Here is a 20,621-nt window from a genome sequence, read left to right on the forward strand (position 1 = left end):
ATTAGAGGACAGATTTCTGTCTGGTGGCCAGGGGAAGGGAACGCCTCATCAGTCACTTCCCTTTTTTGATGATGCCTTATACCTCTCACGTTTACGTGCCCTCGACCTCGTTGTATTGGACTATTGTGGGTGCTGAGGCGCGAGGGTATTCAATGATGCCGCCGGTCGAAGAGACACTTGCGGGTTATCTCTCGCCGGGTTCGGCATCATCACTCAAGAAACCCGCTCTCCCCACTAAGCCATGTAGGACTACCTCCATGCTAGTGGGGAGGGCTTATCAAGCGGCAGGTCAGGCTGATGCTGCACTGCACACCATGGCTGTGTTACAGGCGTACCAGACTGACCTACTGAAAGACCTGAGTGCAGGTGCAACGCTCGACGAAGAAGCCTTTTCTGAACTTCATTGGGCCACAGATTTATCTCTCCGTGCGACCAAACAGACAGCCCGTGCTATTGGTCGGTCTAAGTTCGCTTTAGTCAGCACGGAGAGGCATTTATGGCTTAACCTTTCGGGCATTAAGGATAAGGACAGAGTTGTCCTACTCGATGCCCCGGTTTCGCCTTCTGGTCTCTTCGGAGACGCCATGAATATGTTATCTCCAGATTCGAGGAGGCAAAAAGCCACGAGGAAGCCTTCGGGCAGTTTTTCACTCAGGGAGTGAAGGAAGGCTCAGAAGCAGAGCGTGGCGAGTCGTGCTCCCCCTCGTAAAGACTGGGGACAGGTTCGTCACCCTCAGCAGCCCCCCAAGCAGGACCTCAGGGTCGTGATTTCTAAAAGAATGAAACTCTGACAGTCTTGTACCCAGCCTTGTGGGGGTAGTTCCTCTCGGGATGGGGCGCTTGTACCATCCACTTCGGCCCTCCCGATACTCTCACGAAACCTTTGGTGTTTCGGGTGACAGAGGCTTCTAACAAAGAGTTGGGTGTACCATTGCTTCCTGCCTTTATCCAGGACACGAAACACTCGACATCCCCTCAACAGGAAGTGTCGAAATTGATACCCATCTCAGAGAACATGGCAGCATGGAAACTTCTGCCAGGCATTTCTATGTGGGTTCTGAAGACAGTAGAAAGAGGCTACAGAATTCAATTAGCTCGCCGGCCTCCGTGATTCAACGCCGTGGTTCCCACTACCATGAAACTGGAACAGGCACGTCTACTGTGGAAAGAGCTGCAAAATCTCTTGGTCAAAGGGGCCATAGAACGTGTTCCCCTTCCAGAGAAAGAGTCAGGCTATTACAATAGATACTTCCTGGTCCCCAAGAGGGGGTGTTGCATCCGATTTTAGATCTTCGAGGCTTGAACCGCTCGGACAGGGTGTTCAGGTTCAAGATGCTAACTGTCAAGACGGTCATGTCTCAGATCCAAAATTACGATCGAACTCATGGACGCATATTTCCATATTGGAATTCTGCCACAGCACAGGAAGTTCCTGAGGTTCGCTTTCGGGGAAGAAGCCTTCCAGTATCGGGTTCTTCCATTCGGCCTAGCCCTATCACCCCGCACATTCACGAAATGCATGGATCCAGCACTGGCTCCTTCACGACTCCGGGCATACGCATTCTGAATTACATAGATGACTGGCTGATCTTAGTGCAGTTCCAAGAACTGGCAGTTCATCACAGGGATATTGTCTTAGCACATCTGGTTTCTCCGGGTCTGAGACTCAACGTCAAAGAGCGTTCTCTCTCCCACCCGGGGAATCACCTATCTGGGGGTTATATGGAATTCTATCACGATGCAGGCACAGTTGTCTCCCGCTCGTATCACGTCCATTCAGAACACCCTGAGCAAACTCAGGCTAGGTCAACGTTGCACTGTTCACAAGTATCAACAAATACTAGATCTCATGGCATCTGCATCCACAGTGATCCCTTTGGGCCTGCTCCATATGAGACCGTTTCAGCTGTGGCTAAAAGCCAGGGGATTTCATCCAAGGGCCAGTCCCCTAAGGCTAATAAGGGCCACGCGCCACATGCTTCGTTCCCTTTCTATGTGGTTCAGACCCCGGTTTCTTACCTTGGGTCGCACTCTAGGTGCATCTCGTCATCGCAGGCTGCTAACGTCAGAAGCCTCCCTGACGGGCTGGGTAGCGGTCTTAAGTGGTCGTCCAGCTCAAGGGGATGGGAGGGTCATCAGCTTGGTTGTAACAGTAACTGTCTCGAGTTGATGGCTGTATTTCTGGCCCTGAAATACTTCCTCCAGAGGCAGCCATGTCTTGGTGTAGGTGGGCAATACAGCGTTAGTCTCTTACATAAACCATCAAGGAGGTCCACGTTCACGTCAGCTAAATTTCTGGCATGTCGGATTCTCCTTGGGGCCCAGGGCAAAACCCTGTCACTCAGGGCAGTTTATATCCCTGGATGCCTGTGTGTGGGAGCAGATTTACTGTCCAGACAGAAAATACAGACGGGTGAGTGGAAACTCCACCCCTATGTAGTGGAACAAATCTGGGTGAGATTTTACAGGGCAGAAGAGGACCTCTTCACCTCTATGAACAGCGCAATGTCTCCTCTACTTCTCCCTGAGTCACCCCACCCCCCCTGGGTCTGGACGCGATTTTTCCCCGGTTTCTCTGCTCCCGGGAGTCTTGGCCAGAGTTCGCCAGCAAGGGTCTTGCCTCTTACTGATAGCGCTGCGCTGGCCGAACAGGGTATGGTTCTCAGAGCTAATATTTCTCCTCGACAGCTCGCCTTGGGTGATTCCGGACAGGAGGGGCCTTCTGTCTCAGGCACAGGGGACAATAATTCATCCCGGGCCCAGATTGTGGAAACTTCATGTTTGGCCCCTGAAGGGTACCAACTGAGGGACAAAGGGCTTTCACCTGAGGTTATCGAGACCATTCTAAGTGCTAGGGCTCCCTCCACTAGAAGAATCTATGCCAATAAGTGGGGTGTCTTTGAAAGATGGTGCAGTTCACATGATTCAGATCCAGTTAACTGCCAGATTGTTTCAGTTCTGGACTTTCTGCAGGAAAAACTGTCAGCAAACCTATGCCCCGCTACTCTCAGGGTTTATGTGGCTGCCATTTCGGCTTGCCATGTCTTGGTGGACAGGGTGCCTTTGGGGAGGCATCCTCTACTCGCTCGCTTCATTCATGGAGTCATCCAACTGAGGCCTCCTGTTAGGACCAGGACTCCTTCTTGGGACTTAGCAATAGTCCTGGAGGGTCTGGTTGAGACCTCCTTTGAACCTCTAGAGTCAGCGTCTGACAGGCTTCTGACTCTCAAGATGGTCTTTCTTATGGCGATCACCTCTCTAAAGAGGATTGGGGATCTACAGGCCTGTTTAGAATTTGCCCCAGGTATGGCTAAATCTATTTTGCACCCTCATCCTAACTTCCTTCCTAAGGTGCCTTTTTCGACATCACATCCAGATACTCTTGAAGATATCTGCTCCCTGCCATTTTTAACGCCGGAGCAGGAAAGACTTCACAGAATTTGTCCGTGCCCTACAGACCTACGTCCACCACTCTAGCCAGTGGTGTAAGTCAGGGCAATTATTCGTCTGCCATGGGGGCAGCCGCCACCAAGCAGACTATGTTGCACTGGGTGAGGGATTCCATTTCCCTGGCCTAAGAGGTGCGTGGTCAAGCTTCGCCAGTAGGTATCAGGGCTCACTCCACCAGAGGGGTCGCCTCCTCTAAAGCCTTGGCTAGAGTGTTCCCTCTGCAGCAAGTTTGTGATGCGGCAGGCTGGTCCTCTCCGCACACATTCATCAGATTTTATAGTTTGGATGTTCATGCTACTCCGGGCTCTTACGTCCTTGAGTCGACATCTCAAGCTCTTGTCTGAGACCTCTCGCGTTCTTGAGAGCACACTTCAAAACCGTAGGTGTCCGGACAGCCTCAGTGCGGCGGCGTGGGTATTCTCGTTCCCAAAGCGCTTTTCTCAGTGCAGCATCCTAGTGAAGCTTTTTGTGAAGGGAACGTCTCGGGTTACGTATTGTAACCCTTGTTCCCTGAAAAAAGCGGAACGAGATGCTGCATCTCTTTACTCTTTTATCTGGGAACATGGGTTACAATACATAATATATCCTATTATTAGTAAACATATAGTGTACTGTATCTGTGTAATATGAGCACAAAAGAGATAATGAGCACCTGCTCCATTATTCTGTTTTACACTTTATGAAAAAAAAGGATGAAAGAAAAATGTTTGTGGGTCCAAAAGAGTTTTATCAACTAATAAGTTACTGCTTTTACTCTGGCAGTAAAATTAAATGCTCTGTAGCAAAGGCAAAGCTGCCATCCCCCCAGGAACAGCATTAAAACTAACTCTGACAAGCTATAAGAGTGTATAGTGTGTCCAGGATTATCAAGCTACTTGTTAGAATCCTCTGAGGTAGGGCATGCTCTACAATTGCCAGTGTAAATGGATTTGGAAATGTACCAAAAGACAACCATTTTAGTTATTGTAAGCTGAAAAAGAAAAGGCAACTTTTATAGTCACACTACAATTGCAAATAAGTTTTATTAAAATAAAAATATTTTAAAGTGTAAAAATATTTGAATCTTTGGAAATTCCTCACGTATACACTATGCAAATTAGTGGATACCCCATTTCTTATTCTGAGATATACTTTAAACATAACATGAAACACCATTCACAACCCATTTTACTTTGTAACGGTGGCTGCCCCAAATCAAATTTGGGTTTTAATTCATGTAAATTAATTTCAATTGTTCGGGTGCCAGACAAGTCAAAACTTGTCAATGAAAAAAAAAAAATATATATATGGAAGTTCAGTTTCCCCGGAAATAGCTCAAACCACGGTTACACAAAAATGAAACCCTTCCAATACCCTCAATAACATCAGATGAGGCTTAAATGACACACATTCACAGATTGAAGGGTTTGTCAAAAAATGATTATTTATGAAAACATTTAAACCAATATCAAAGACAAAAGTTAAGACGAAGGTCACTTTTTCACACAGATTTTGTATTTTTTCCTTTGCCTCACATGAAAAAAAACAGTAAGAACAGTAAATAGATTGCTCAAATCAAGATTTCACCAGCAAAACCAAAAGTCACGAGAGTCCATGATTTATTAATGTCTTAGTTCATTATTTTTTCAAACTCTGCCTTTCGTGGTCAATTCAAACCAAAAGAAAAACAAATGGAAAACCAAACCAAAGAAAAATAAATATTCCAAAAACTATCTATATATTTGGGTGTGTGCGCGTGTAATGGGCGTGTATGGATGTGTGTGTGTGTGTGTTTGTTTGGCCGCGTGAAGCAGTCGGTGTAGCGGCCGCAAAGCCAGGGCCGGGGAAAGGTTTGGAGATTTGGCGTGAGGTTAAAAGATGATGGACATCAAGAATAGTACCTGAGGCAGGCGAAGCAGGCTGGATAGTGTAGCACCAGGCAAGCGAAGCGACCTGTGCAGAGCTCAGATTCTCCGTCACTGAGGCAGGCGAAGCAGGCTGGATAGCGTTGGACCAGGCAAGCGAAGCGAACCATGCAGAGCTCAGAATTCTCTGTCACTTTGGCGATCGCACCCAGTCAGCGCATACACGGAAAGTTCAGCAACAATAGCAACGACGTCCTTCAGGTAACTTGTGTCCCACTTCGGTAACCTACTCGTTTGTTTTTTGTTTGTTTGATGTTTTTTTCTCTCTCTCTCTCTCTTCCGTTTCTAGCTCTCTTTTAAATTAAATTCCCTCATTGGTTTACGCCCATTAGAAAGTGAAAAAGCTGGTATGGATTTCTTCCATATCGCCACACTCTCCCTCCCTGGAAAAGACAACCCATGGTTGTGGAAATGTGAATCATATTTAAAATCCAACGAATTCCTCTTCATCAGAAGATTCATTGAATTTTTGGCGGAGCCTTTTCGTCTCCTGGCATTCTAGCTCTTCAGCCATGGGGAAGCATGGTTTCAGGTTACACACATGTACTATGCGAACATCCTTGCCAGTGGACTCTAGTGCTACTCAATAGTTCAATGGACCCACCTGCTTTATGATACAGTAAGGACCTTTCCATTTTTGAGCCAATTTTGCTGTAAAGTGGTGTTGTGCACTAGACTGGGGAAAGGTTCTCATCCACACATGATCCTTTTCCCTGTATGTGACATCTCGCCTTTTTTTATTATAATTTCTAAGCTGTCTCTTTTGTGCTTTTTTACAGCTTTCCATGGCTTTGGTCTGAAGCTCAGCTAGGTAGTGGACTGTGTCGTAAGATGGGCAGTCTGGAGTTAGATTCTTGCCATGTAACAACTTGTCCATGGGACTTTGTAATTTCCTCCCCAAATGAAGCTTTGCAGGGGTCATCCCAATCGTTTCCTGGACAGCTGAGTTAATAGCGAAACGGAGTTCTGGTAAATATTGGTCCCATTTTCTGAGGTTGTTGTCCACATAGGCAGAAATCATACATTTGAGCGTACGATTAACTCTCTCTGTCATATTTGTTTGTGGATGGTATGACGTTGTTAGTTTAGGTTTCATACTCCACTTTTGACAGAGTTCTCTGAACAGTCACGACACAAATTGTGTACCTCTATCCGACAGAATGAAGTCCGGAACCCCCCAACGGGTTAGAATTTCCTTCCGAAGTAGTAAGGCAACAGTCTGAGCCTTAGCGTTGCGCATGGGAAAGAATTCCACCCAGTGGGAGTAATAGTCTACAAAGACCAAGAGGTACTCATTTTGCTGAGTGCTACGTGGCATTGGCCCCATAATGTCCACTCCAAGCATCTCGTTGGGACGGGTGGTGGTGATTTGTTGAAGTTTTCAAACAGGTTTTTGGTTCTCTCCCTTAACTCTTTCCCCGCCAAACACGGAATTTTCCATGTTTTATGAAAAAACGCTTCCCCGCCAAACACGGAATTTTCCGGGTTTCCGTGTTTTAGGTGTTATACGGTAAGGAAGACCCCTGCGCATGTTTTGAAAGAGTACGCAACTCTTTGATCAAAGAAACAGACTGCGATCGTCTCAAACATGAAGAAGTAGAGTATTGAGAAGCTCAAAATATCAGACATAAACATGCCTTTTTCTCAGCTTTTTGTCTGAAATGTTGTTTTTTGACAAAACCTACCTCTGTTCAAGTCGCAATAAAAAAAAGAACAAATGAAGATAAAATAAAATCGTTTTTTTTTTTGCCTAAAAGCAGAGGCTCAGATCTTTATTGTGATATATAGCATCTTCATATATTCATGGAAGAAAATATTCTGCGGGCCATTAAAATTTAGCGAAAATCAAAAACCCTGGTGGTGGCTGGCAACTTTTTTTTAAAAACGCTGGCGGGGAAAGAGTTAAGGGTCTGACATTTAACACACTTCTTAACATGTTGTTTTATGTCTGTCCACATTCCAGGCCAGAATGCAACATCATGGATACGCTTGTAGGTCTTATAAATACCTACATGACCGCTCCAGGGATCAGAGTGGTAGTGGTGTAGAATGGATGACACAAGGCTGGTAGGAATGTAGATTCTGTAATGAACTTGATTGTTCAGCAAGTGAGTTTTATGATAAAGTTTATCCTCCAGTGTCTCATACTGATCCTTTAGAGAGGAATCATTTTCTGCTAGTGCTTGAAGTGTGTTTGCAATTATAGGGTCTTTGTGCTGTTCCTCCCAGATTGTGGCTGGAGACATCGGAAGTTCAGCAAGTTCAGCATTCTCCTGTTGGCTGGTGTACAGGCTACAACTGGTGCGAATCCGAGACAGAGCATCAGGTGCCATATTCAGATTTCCTTTGCGATATTCAATGATAAAATCAAATCTCTGAAGACGCAAGGCCCACCGGATGAGGCGACTCGTGGTTTTTGTGGAAGACATTACCCATTGTAGTGCTGAGTGGTCCGTGATGACAGTGAACAGTTTGTGCTCTAGGTAGTGCTGCCATTTTTCCAGGGCCCAGATTACAGCCAAACACTCTTTTTCGGTGGTTGAGTAATTGGTCTCTGCTTTGTTCAGGGTTCGACTGGCATAAGCAATAACTTGTTCCAATCCCTTGATTAATGGTTAGGCCAGCTATTTGCAACTTGTGAAGAACAGCCTGGAGGTCAAAGAAGTGCTGGGCTACAGATGGTGAGTAAATAATTATGTCGTCAATGTAAACAAAACAAATGTCTCCACGCAATTCTCCTAGAACACTCTCCATCAGCCTTTGGAAGGTTGCTGGGGCATTTTTTAACCCGAACGGCATAACCTTAAACTGGAACAGTCCTGATGGTGTTGTGAAAGCAGTCTTTGGTTTACTTTCTTGATCCATGTTCTCTTGCCAGTAGCCACTGTTAAGGTCAATCGTGGAAAAGATGGCCGCTCCAGATAGTGACTCCAAGATCTCAGTGATGTTGGGTAAAGGGTAGGCATCATTCGCTGTAATGGCATTAACTTTCCTGTAGTCCACACAAAACCTAAGACTTCCGTCTTTTTTAGGGACCAAGACGACAGGTGAGGCCCATCCAGAGTGTGACGGTTCTACGATGCCAGCAGTCAACATCTCTTCCAGCTGCTCTTTTATGACAGCTTGTTTGGCAGGTGTTGTGCAGTACGGTCTTTGTTTTATAGGTACTTGGCGGGTAGTATATATGTGATGCTGCATAACGTCAGTACGTCCTGGACGTAGGGTAAAAACTTGAGGGTTTGACTCGAGGATCTGCCGTAGCTGTTGCTTGCCTTCCGGAGGTAAGTGGGCATCATTTACAGCAGTGTCAATTAATGTCTGTTCATCCAGGTAGGCTGGTGGTTGAGCTGTGTTAAGTTGAGGAGGAGGAACAGAAGTTAGTAAGGAGAGGCTGTTTGGATTTCCCATCTTTCCCCTTAGATGTTGGGAGCTGATAGCTGGTATACTGGCGTTTGTTGGCTGGAAAGGATAATCCTCTTTAGGATTAGACTGAAATGAATATTTTTGATCTGCCACATTGATCTGCAGACCACTGAAGAAGATAAAGTCCAGCCCTAATACGACTGCATAGGCCAGGGCTTTGGCTGATAGAACAACAGCAGGTATGGTGAATACTTTTTGATGTAGGGTGATTGGCATGTTTATCCAACCTAAAGGAATTTCTGCTTCCCCATTGGCTAGGTAGAGCGGACCCTGGGTCCATGGATGGAGTCTTTGTGAAGTGAGCTCCTCCTTCCAGAGATTCTCATGTAGAAGGGTGTAGCTGGCCCCAGTATCAACAATTCCCTTCCAGGTACCAATATAGAGTGGTATCACTAATTGTTGTGGAACAACAGTAGGTGGTGGTTTCTTACCAGTTGTTGGTGACTTGTGGGGAAAGGTGGCAGACACAGAGCGATTGCCAGGTGGACCAGTACCTTTAGAAGCTGGAAATGTTGTCCGCTTGCAACTGGAGGAAGGGTGTTGGCCGGTGGACTGAGGTGACTGGGACTGAGAAGAGACAAAGTGAGGACAACTGGTGAGTGATGGCCTTTACATCGCCAACATTGCACTAAAGGCTTCTCTGCTGGGCGGTTGGAAATAGGTCTTTGATGCATAGATAGGGGTTGTTTAGAACTCATACGTTTTTCATATTGCAGCTGTTGTTCGTAGTCTTTTTCGAGTTGTTGGCCTAATTTTACGAGTTCGTCGACAGTGTTAGCCCGACTGCGTATCTGGCTTGCAAGGTAGGGATTCATATTTTTTAAAATCATTTTCACCAATTCACTGTCCGTCAAGGTGGGTTTCCACCTCTTGCAGAGAGCTCTGTATGTAAATGTAAAGTCTCTAATGCTCTCCCTTTCTCCCTGTGTTCTTGTCCTTACCCTTTCAGCCAGCTCGTCTTCATAATACTCTGAGAGGAAAGCAGAGAGGAAAATAGATCTAAACTCCTCCCACGTGGTTACAGAGGATCGTGCAACTTCCCACCAGTCCTGGGCAGTACCGTAAAGGACAGTGCGGAAAGTGGCCAGGATGTCGGCATCAGCAAGAGGATGTAACGCCAAGAAATCCTGACATCAGGTTATATAGAGCAAGGGGTCCAAATCATCTGACTGTCCCCCAACAGTAGGAAAAGTAATCTTAAGATGATCACTCTTTACAGCAGGAGGCATTGGAGCGGTCACTGGTGGTGCAGGTGAAACTGGAGTGGTCAGAGGCATTGGAGCTGGCACTGGTGATGCAGGTGAAGCTGGAGTGGTTAGAGGTAAGGGTGAGTAATCTCTTGTCTGCAAATCAGTCATTTGTTTCTCTTGCGTTTCAAACCTTTTCTCGAGTTCAGTTTGTAAGTGGTTTACAGCTGCACACAGTGCGTTAGTGGTTTGGGTGCACTGGGTGAGCTCTGTAGTCAACTGGTCATGATTTCTTTGATGGGTTACCAGGTAGGATTTGATGTCTTGCTGAAGCTCCACTTGAAGTTGGTCAATCATGAACCGCACTTCAGACACATAGGTAGTCTTAGCTTGGTTCAATTAATCAGAAATCATAACTTTTAGTGATTTAGTGAGTTGCTCAGTCTCTTCCTTCCCATGCTTCTTACTCTCAGAAATGTGGGTGAGCATTTCTTGTTGGTTGTGCTTGAGTTTATCAGCAAGGTTAGAAATCAGGTTGTTGTGATGTGCAGACATGGCTTTAACTTCTTTGGCGAGTTCACCTATGGTTCTCTCATGGGTTTGTATATGTTGTGTCACCGTGTCCCAGATTCCTGTAACTTGAGTGAAATGATGCATTCCTGTTCCAGGAGTTGATAGGATGCCAGGCAAGTCCCTCTGTGCCACTGAAGATAGAGATGAAGGCCCAGGTGATGTACATATCTGCATGAAGTCGCCATTCGGTTCCTGTTCCCATGTGAGTGGTTGAACAGGAGTACTGCCAGCTAGTGGTGAAGTTGCAAACCGCACATGGGTTCCTGGGAAGTCAGTGGTGCCGGCTTGAGTGGGAGTGAAGTGGAGAGGAGCATGAAGGAGTCCAGGTGCAGAAAGTGGAGGACGGAGTGCTGGAGACCAGACTGGGGTAGCAACGTCTGGTGCCGGTGGTTCCATCTCCACAAAAGTGGATGGGGAGAAAGGAGGGGTGGCCGCCATGTTTGATTATCAGTGTATGTGTAGTCAGTGAAAAAAAATGTAGTGAAATGCAAGTTAAATTAAAAAGCAACGTACAAATGTTTGAAAAAATAAATGACAACAGAATACACTTACAGTTCAGTGTGAATAAAATGTCTATCCCCAAGCTCTGTTTGTACAAACAATCACCCCACAGTTCACTTAATGTCATGCACAACAGTTTGGCAATAGCTCAACAAAGGGTTAACAATTTTTTTTTTTTTTTTTCAAGTTCTCATATGGTCATGAGTTAAATTGTTCAAATGTTCAAGTCCCTGTTCGGGTGCCACTTATGTAACGGTGGCTGCCCCAAATCAAATTTGGGTTTTAATTCATGTAAATTAATTTCAATTGTTCGGGTGCCAGACAAGTCAAAACTATAAAAAAATAATAATAATAAAAAAAATATATATATATATGGGGCTTAAATGACACACATTCACAGATTGAAGGGTTTGTCAAAAAATGATTATTTATGAAAACATTTAAACCAATATCAAAGACAAAAGTTAAGACGAAGGTCACTTTTTCACACAGATTTTTTATTTTTTCCTTTGCCTCACATGAAAAAAACAGTAAGAACAGTAAATAGATTGCTCAAATCAAGATTTCACCAGCAAAACCAAAAGTCACGAGAGTCCATGATTTATTAATGTCTTAGTTCATTATTTTTTCAAACTCTGCCTTTCGTGGTCAATTCAAACCAAAAGAAAAACAAATGGAAAACCAAACCAAAGAAAAATAAATATTCCAAAAACTATCTATATATTTGGGTGTGTGCGCGTGTAATGGGCGTGTATGGATGTGTGTGTGTGTGTGTGTGTGTGTTTGTTTGGCCGCGTGAAGCAGTCGGTGTAGCGGCTGCAAAACCAGGGTCGGGGAAAGGTTTGGAGATTTGGCGTGAGGTTAAAAGATGATGGACATCAAGAATAGTACCTGAGGCAGGCGAAGCAGGCTGGATAGTGTAGCACCAGGCAAGCGAAGCGACCTGTGCAGAGCTCAGATTCTCCGTCACTGAGGCAGGCGAAGCAGGCTGGATAGCGTTGGACCAGGCAAGCGAAGCGAACCATGCAGAGCTCAGAATTCTCCGTCACTTTGGCGATCGCTCCCAGTCAGCGCATACACGGAAATTTCAGCAACAATAGCAACGACGTCCTTCAGGTAACTTGTGTCCCACTTCGGTAACCTACTCGTGTGTTTGTTTGTTTGTTGTTTTTTTTTCTCTCTCTCTCTCTTCCGTTTCTAGCTCTCTTTTATATTAAATTCCCTCATTGGTTTACGCCCATTAGAAAGTGAAAAATCTGGTATGGATTTCTTCCATATCGCCACAACTTCCATAATGTGACATATTTCTGCGTGAAACAAATGGCAGGCCAGGACTTTTATCTATCAGGAAATTATTGGATAGAGCCATTTTGGTTGTTTCAGCCTAAATTGGATCAGCCTAAATTTGTTTCAGAGACTGAGAAAATTATTATATTTTGATGAATAAAGAAATATATTTGTAAAAAATATAAAATGAACTGATAACAGAACAGGAATATGTATTAAAGTAACAGTTCATTGAAAAATGTAAATGCTGTCATCATTTACCCACGCTTCTATTGTTCCAAACCTGCACAACTTTCTTTCCACCCTGGAACACAAAAGGAGATACACCAATCCATCCATATTCAACCGGGGCATGGTGACAACAGACTTAGCAAAGCAGCCCATAAGCCCTTTGCCCTGGCCACATCCTTCATATCATCCTTGGGGATCCCAAGGCTTTCCCAGGCCAGGCAAGATATATAATCCCTCCAGTGTGTTCTGTGTCTTCCCCGATGCCTCCTCCCTGTTGAACGTGCCAGGAACACACCTCAGTTTTACCTTGAAATCCTGTCCATGAATATCATGAACAGGATTGATGACAAGAGTCAGCCCTGTCAGAGTCCATCGCCCACAGGGAACAAGCCTGACTTAATGCCAAGAATGCGGACACAGCTCTCACAACAGTTATACAGGGATAGAATGGCATGCACTAGCGGCCCCAGCATCCCATACTCCAACAGCATCACCTAACGGACATCCCGGGGGACACGGTTGTATGCCTTCTCTAAGTCCACAAAATACATGTAACCTGTATAGGCAAACTACCATGCCCCCTCTAGGACCTGCGCTAAGGTAAAGAGCCAGTCCACTGTTCCACAAATAGGACGGAATTTGTTCCTTCTCAATAGGAGGTTTGACAATTATCTGGATTCTCCTTTCCAGGACCCTGACATAAGCTTCCCTGGTTGGGTGAGAAGTGTGATACTCGATAATTGGAACACCTTATTAAAAATGGGATTCACCACACCTGTCTGTCAATCCCCAGGTACTGCCCCAAACTCCAGACTTCAAATATATCTAGCTGGTATATATATCTATATCTAGCCCCTCCATGGATTGCCACCTCATCATGGAGGAGGGGCATTCTCCTGGAGCCAGGCATGGGAGAGGAGAACTCAGGTGAGTGCCTGATGGTCGGGCTTTGACCCATGGGGTCCAGCTGGGCTTAGCCCAAAGAAACAACATCAGGCCGCCTCCTTGTGGGCCCACCACCTGGACAGGGAGAAATAGGGGACCGGTAGGATGCCCAATGGGTGCTAGGCAAAGGCGGGGCTGTGAGGACTGGACCTTGGCTACAGAAACTGGCTTTTGGAACATGGAAAGGAGATGTTAAGCAGAATGTTATCACATCTTATTTACATGCAATGAAAGTGAATTGTGACATGGGCCTATAAAGCTTCAAAAATGACAAAAAGCACAATAAAAGCAATGTTAAATTAGTACATAAGACTCTGTATTGCTATATTAAGTGTTATAGCTTTGCATGAAGAAATTACCAAAATTGAAGTCACTATTTACTGAAAATGTTCTTCTCCAACGCAGCTCTTATATTACAGCATATTTATGTATTTTCAAATCTGCAGAGTCAACGCAAGGTTAGATATCAAATATGCCAGACCTTATTGGTCATCATGTGTCTTTTAACTGATTTGAATATGTGCATCTTGAAATCATGCAAATTAGATTTTCGACTTATTGTAACAATGGTGACCATTCACTTTCATTGTATGGAAAGATCTCTTTTTTGTTTGAGGAAAGAAATCAAATCAAACAGTTTGGAGTGAGATAAGGGTAAATGATGACAGAATTTTGGGTAAACTATGCCTTTTAGAAAGTAAATGGGGTCAATTTTGATTTCATGTTGACTTTGAGAACTAACAGCCACTTGATGATATTTCTAATTTTTTCTGAGACAGCTGCTAGGTGTAAATAAAAACAAACTCCTTGAGCCTGTGAAATGGGAGGAGGTAGAATAGGAGAGTAATCAGCAGGTGGTGCTCACTTCGGTAGAGGTGACAGACATAGAGCTGAGCTGCAAGTGAAACTGCTTCCAGCTATGACACACACACATACTGCTGCATCTGCAGATGGGGCGCTGATGTCATCATTCCCAAACACCTGCCTCTGATCTGAGCATCAGCAGAGGCTAATAACTATGGCATTAAATTCCTAAATGACAAGCCACACTCTTCCATCTCTTTAGGCTAATATCGTCAGCTCAACAGGACAGGCTGTAATAGCTGCAGCTGGTAGGCTGTTAGTGGTCCTGAACACAACCTGCTTTAAACCGCAACAACACTTAAATTCTTCTATGGTAAAACAAAGCTTTAATAAATCCTGAGTTTCAAGTGGAGCTGTCACAGCAATTATTACCTGGGCTTTGAAAAACCAGCTGTCAGCCCTTGTTAAGAATTAAACAGGCAACAAACACAATGCACTTCCAGTGTTAATAAAACTAGCACTATTAAAACACAGAAAATCTCAGGTGAAGTGTTTGCCGTAAAACAAATAAATAATTATATAGGCTTGACAAAGGCAACACAATGTATTTGTACAAACTTGGGTAAGGTTAGGGTTTTTCAAAATCTCTAAACCATTTCTGACATTAGTTCCCCCTACAGGTTTGAAGCTACATCCACCATACTAGGCAATCACAAATGCACGCACTAACTAAACAGCCTACCTACCTACCAACCTACCTACACAAATATTTTATTTTCAAAACATCAAACAACTGTTACCTAGAGATTCTTAGTTTATAAAACTGGAAAGTCACAAGGGACTCCAAACATGACTATTACATGGTTGATTTAATTTCATTAAGGGCTGGTTATCCAGAAACAGATTAAGCCAGAACCTAGACTACAAGTTTTTTTAAAACAACTAACCATTTCAGTGTAATTTTGTCCAAGACTAGGTTTAACTGTCTGGACAACAGCTCTTACAAACTGTTGTTTACAGACACAGATTACGTTTGAGTACATACCATACACATAAAGGATGTAATCATCATAAGCTTCTCCCACTAAGTTAGATGCCACGCAGCGGTATGTTCCGTTGTAGGACTTGTTAAGGTTTTCGATGAAGAGATCAGTGCCAGTAATCACGGCGTGGGAGGGGAAATCATCATCCACTTTGTGCCAGTTAATTTGATGAGGCCTGTAAAACATCAGAGTAATCATTTAGTACTCAGTTTGAAAATGTTCAGACAGAGGCAGAGAAGATCATGCCATTTATCCATGAAAATGTAAGCACTACTATAAAATCGCCACCTGTACAAACCAATACACATGCCACAATCAAAACCTTTATTTCATTGATCTATCCATCAACCCATCATATTGTATCATTATCTACAAGATAAAACTAAATTTAAACGAGTGACCCGATGGCCCTGTTTTGGACAAAATATAGGACTCACTGTGGTTTGCCTTTTGCTTTGCATGTTAGCTCGAGATTTTCCCCCTCTCTGGTTAAGCCCTCTGGGAACTCCACTACAATCTTCACTTCTGGTTTATCTGTGAAATTGACACAACAAAGACTGAAACACACTCATTTCCAGTTGTTCTGCAGTACATTGATTCAGCTCTGTAACCTTGAACCTATTGTATCTAATTATCATTCTACTACCACATACCTGCCCCTCTGTCTGATTAAAAAACATCCCCAACAGGTTTGGACATCATTTGTGCAAAAAAATCTATTCATGTGTATTATGCATTCCTGTTTAATACAAACAGTGGGATAATAATGGCACCAGATCTTAGTTGCTCTTCTGGGCTTCACCATTCGCTTTACACTATATTAAGTTGCCCCAGTGAGCCTAAAAGAGAGCGAACATGATAGCCTCTGTAAAGCGTGCAAGGAGGAGGACTCTGCTATGAATTTAAACAGTCAATTTAACAGTACTGTAAAATGTTTTTCTTCTTCTCTTTTATCTATGTTAGACAAAATGTCAAGCTGTTACAGTTGAGCTGATCTCTCCTGTCTTTTTTTCTCAAAGGTCACCCTGAGCAGTCAGCTATCTGAATAAATTAATATTCTGCAAAGATTACAAAGGGGTAAGTTAACCTTTCCAGGACTTCCCGCGCCACAAAGGAGCGTATGCCAAACATTCTTAATCAATGCATTATTTAGCGGACAGCATTTCATGCTGAGGCATAACATGACAAGGTCTGTTTTAATTAAAGCAAATGCCTAGACTTTGCTCGTGTTAATATTACTTACTGTGTAACAAAAAAGGATTTCATTTATTACAATGTCAGTCAAATTGGCCCTGCAAGCAGGTGAGAAGTTTAATGGGACAGTTCACCCGAAAAAATTTAATTTCACTCACTCTAATGTTATTCCAAACTCATATCAATTTCTTTTACACAAAATAAATGGCTTATCAGAATGTGCAAGCTACTCTTTTCCAAACTAGGAAAGTGGATGGTGATCAGACAGCTGTGATAATCATTCAATTGGATTTTTTGGAAATCTGCCAGACATTCTGCCAGATAACTCTTTTTGTGTTCCACACAAGAAAGAAAGTCATATGTGCGAAACTGCATGTTTTCAACATAAGCTTGTTGGTGGGTTGTCTGAACAACTTGTCAACTAACTGGTCTTAAGGAAACCTTGTATATTTGGGCTGGTTTCAGGTTTACATGACTTCGATATGATGCGTTTCCAAGGGGGCATTTATATAAGATGCATTCTTGCACTAAACAATGGTATGAAACAGAATGAAGAGGTCATGAGATAAGTGTTTTTAAAAGTTGAACTATTTGGACTAAGTTGATATGCCATCTTAAAAATACTAATATATATATATATATATATATATATATATATATATATATATATATATATATATATATATACGTATATATAGTTGTTGTTTTAAGTATTTATTTATAATAAAAACTAGTCAACCTCTCTAATTGGATAGTTGGTGGAGGCCTATCCTTAGATTGGAACAAAATGAAAGTGAGTAAATAATGTATAAATAATGAGTAAACAATTATTTTTAAAGAAAAGCTGAATGATTTCTCATCTTGAGAGATGACTCACACTGCACTTCCAGGTATTTCTGGGCCTGGAAGTCCTTCACGGCTGGGTGGTCAATGATGCAGATGATGGCCACTCCATCATCCTCCTTAGAGACGGTGAGTTTGAGCCGGCTGGTGACAGTGTACATCCTGTCGTATAACTCCTCGACAGTCGCCTCACCTGGAAACGGCCACAAGAGTGACATGTTAACCATAACAAGCGAGCTCTCTCCATCCTGGCCTGCTCATAATAACACTGTGTCACCAGGAGGAGGGTCATGAAGAATCATACCGTAACCTCCAGACAAATTTCACATTCATGTATTGTGAGACACAGGTCCAAATGCACACTGAGCAGTCATGCTTAAAACAGTGTAAATAGGATGCATTCTGTGTCATATATACAGTATTTGACCTTGGAACATCATACCAGGACACAAAACAACAACAACTAAGACATAAACTGAACAAGATTCACAGACATGTGACTAACAGAAATGGAACAATGGGGGGGTACCACATGAGCCTGCAGGGGGGAGGAAGATGTCTTCCCTGTAATGCACAGCGTTGAGACTGCCTACAAGCTCATTCCGATGATGCTGTGACACACCGCCCCAGACCATGACAGACGTCACACCTCCAAATCGATCTCACTCCATAGTACAGGCCTCTTTCTATGATAAACACAAGTCCGACCATCACCCCTGGTGAGACAAAACCATGACTTGTCAGTGCAGACCACTTTTTGTCTGTCCTGTCTGGTCCAGCAAAGGTGGGTTTGTGCCCATAGGCGACATTGTTGCCGGTGCTGTCTGTTAAGTACCTGCCTTACAACAGGCCTACAAGCCCTCAGTCCAGCCTTTCTCAGCCTATTGCGGACAGTCTGAGCACCGATGGAGGGATCGTGCCTTCCTAGTGTAACTCTAGCAGTTGTTGTTGTCATCCCGTACCTGTCCCGCAGGTGTGAAATTCGGATGTATCAATCCTGTGCAGGTGTTGTTACATATGGTCTGCCACTGCGAGGATGATCAGCTGTCCTTCCTGACTCCCTGTAGCGCTGTCTTAGGTGTCTCACAGTACGGATATTGCAATTTATTGCCCAGGCCATATCTGCAGTCCTCAGACTCCATGCAGCAGGCCTAAGGGACATTCACCTTTCTACTGATCTGAAAAACACCAAAACAAAGATGCCCAAGGTCTCTGCTCAGACTTCCTGTGGCACTTGTAGATGTGGATGTCTTGTCGGGCACTTCTCGTGCACCTTACACATTCTAGCTGATCCCACAAAATCTTAATGGGATTAAGCTCCATAACACTCTTTTCTAATTAGCTGTTTTCCAATGTCTGTTTCTTTGCCCACTCTAACCTTTTAGTTTAGTTTTTCTGTTTCAAAATTGGCATTTTCTTTGCAATTCTTCCCATAAGGCCTGCAGCCCTGAGTCTTCTCTTTACTTTTGTACATGAAACTGGTGTTGAGCGGGTAGAATTCAATGAAGCTGTCAGCTGAGGACATGTTTGGTGTCTATTTCTCAAACTAAACTATTTCTGGCCTTCCACATCTCTTTTTGTCCTTGTTAGAGCCAGTTGAAGACTTTAGTGTACACCTTAAGTTTTTTGGCAATTCCGTGCATTGTAGAGTCTTCATTCCTCGTAAAAATGATTGACTGATGAGTTTCTAGAGAAAACTGTTTCTATTTTGCCATATACTATACTTTGTGATCAGTTGAATGCCTCTTTGGTGAATTAATGTAACAATTTCCTTCCAAAGCAGCAAAATCTGTACATTATTCCAAACTTTTGGCCACCAGTGTACACACACACACACACACACACACACACACACATATATAAATTATTATTATTATTATTTAATTTTTTTGCCACTATTATTGAAAGGGATGGTTAAGAAAATTATGAGAAGAAGGGATACGGAAATGACGCAAACAACACTCAAACCTGCATCATCCAAACGTGTATCCAAAGTGATTTATAGGTATTCATACGCAAAGTATGGCTTTATCACCCACACTTTTTAACTTTTGGACAGACACTGATATCTACAAAATCAACATATGCACAACTTCTTAAATATAATCCCTTAAACTTCACCTACAAATGTTTACAAATCGAGGTTGAATTTATTGAGATATAGATTTAGTTGATTTTATTGTATTTATAATAATATAATATAATATAATATAATATAATACAGTATTATAAAATATAATATATAAACATCATAAAATATAATAAATGATATCATTAAATATGTTTAACACAATTACAGTTATTTAACATAGTAAACACATTTTATGATTACAGAGTATAAATATAAATATCATAAAATATAATATAAAAAATAAGATCAACAAATATGTTTAACCCTATTACAGTTATTTAACACAGTAAATACATTTTAATTTTACAGAGTTTTAATTTTATAATGGTTTCATTTTGTTCTGTGTGATTTCTAACAAGGTCAAAAGGTCAGAAACCATTGTGACAGCACACATACACAATCAAATATGTAATCGATTTAATTTATACTTAGATATAGATATACTTAGATAGATCTGGATTCATTTTACAAATAATTTTGCCATTAAAATGGTCTTTATCTGACAAAGTTAATTTACTGATAAATGTGAGTCGCTCTTTGGGATTGTGTCTGAGTATTGAGTCGGGTTACCCACGGCAGGAACTGCAATTTCAGTTCCGAGCAGTCGTCAGAAGTTTGGTAAAGGTTTAAAGTCTCTAAGGTTGTAAATTGTGACGAGGAGGAGGGCGGGGCCAGGCCATGAGTGCGTACAGCCAGCTCCCAATCGGGCTAATCAGCCGAGGAGAGAGATAAAGCTGAGCTGTATGTGGCAGTTCGAGAGAAAGAGAAACATACACGACAGCTGCCCTGTCCTCCTCCTCTTCCTCATCACATACATACTGTACGTAACAGGGTTTATGTTTTAGATGCTGTCAATGCGTTGATATTGTACATTTCCATATCAGTCCAATTGTACAAAATGTACATGTACACTTTACATTTAAATACCAACCAATATGAAGAAGATCAGCCTGGAGTACCATGACTCAATTTGTCCAGAATGAAACATTTAGAAAAATCACTATATATAATGTTAGAACTTCTTTCTAATGTGATAACAAAAGTAAGCAGTAAAATTCACAAGATAATTACTGTGATGTGTAAAGCCTATTGTCCCTGTACTGAT

The 20,621-nt window shown here is 42.8% G+C and overlaps 1 protein-coding gene across 4 annotated transcripts in view; it reads right to left on the reverse strand.

The window, feature by feature from the left end:
• Positions 1-20,621, reverse strand: part of LOC127629419 (cell adhesion molecule 1-like) — a 289,304-nt gene that overhangs the window by 58,197 nt on the left and 210,486 nt on the right. For all 4 annotated transcript variants that reach the window (XM_052106503.1, XM_052106501.1, XM_052106504.1 and 1 more), the window contains 3 exons: positions 17,420-17,578; positions 15,786-15,882; positions 15,351-15,523 (listed from right to left, as the gene is read on the reverse strand). In XM_052106503.1, the coding sequence (XP_051962463.1) occupies positions 15,351-15,523; positions 15,786-15,882; positions 17,420-17,578 (429 nt within the window). The remainder of the gene's footprint in view (positions 1-15,350; positions 15,524-15,785; positions 15,883-17,419; positions 17,579-20,621) is intronic.

The sequence above is a fragment of the Xyrauchen texanus genome, chromosome 36 (genome assembly GCF_025860055.1).
Source record: "Xyrauchen texanus isolate HMW12.3.18 chromosome 36, RBS_HiC_50CHRs, whole genome shotgun sequence".
Lineage (NCBI taxonomy): Eukaryota > Metazoa > Chordata > Actinopteri > Cypriniformes > Catostomidae > Xyrauchen > Xyrauchen texanus.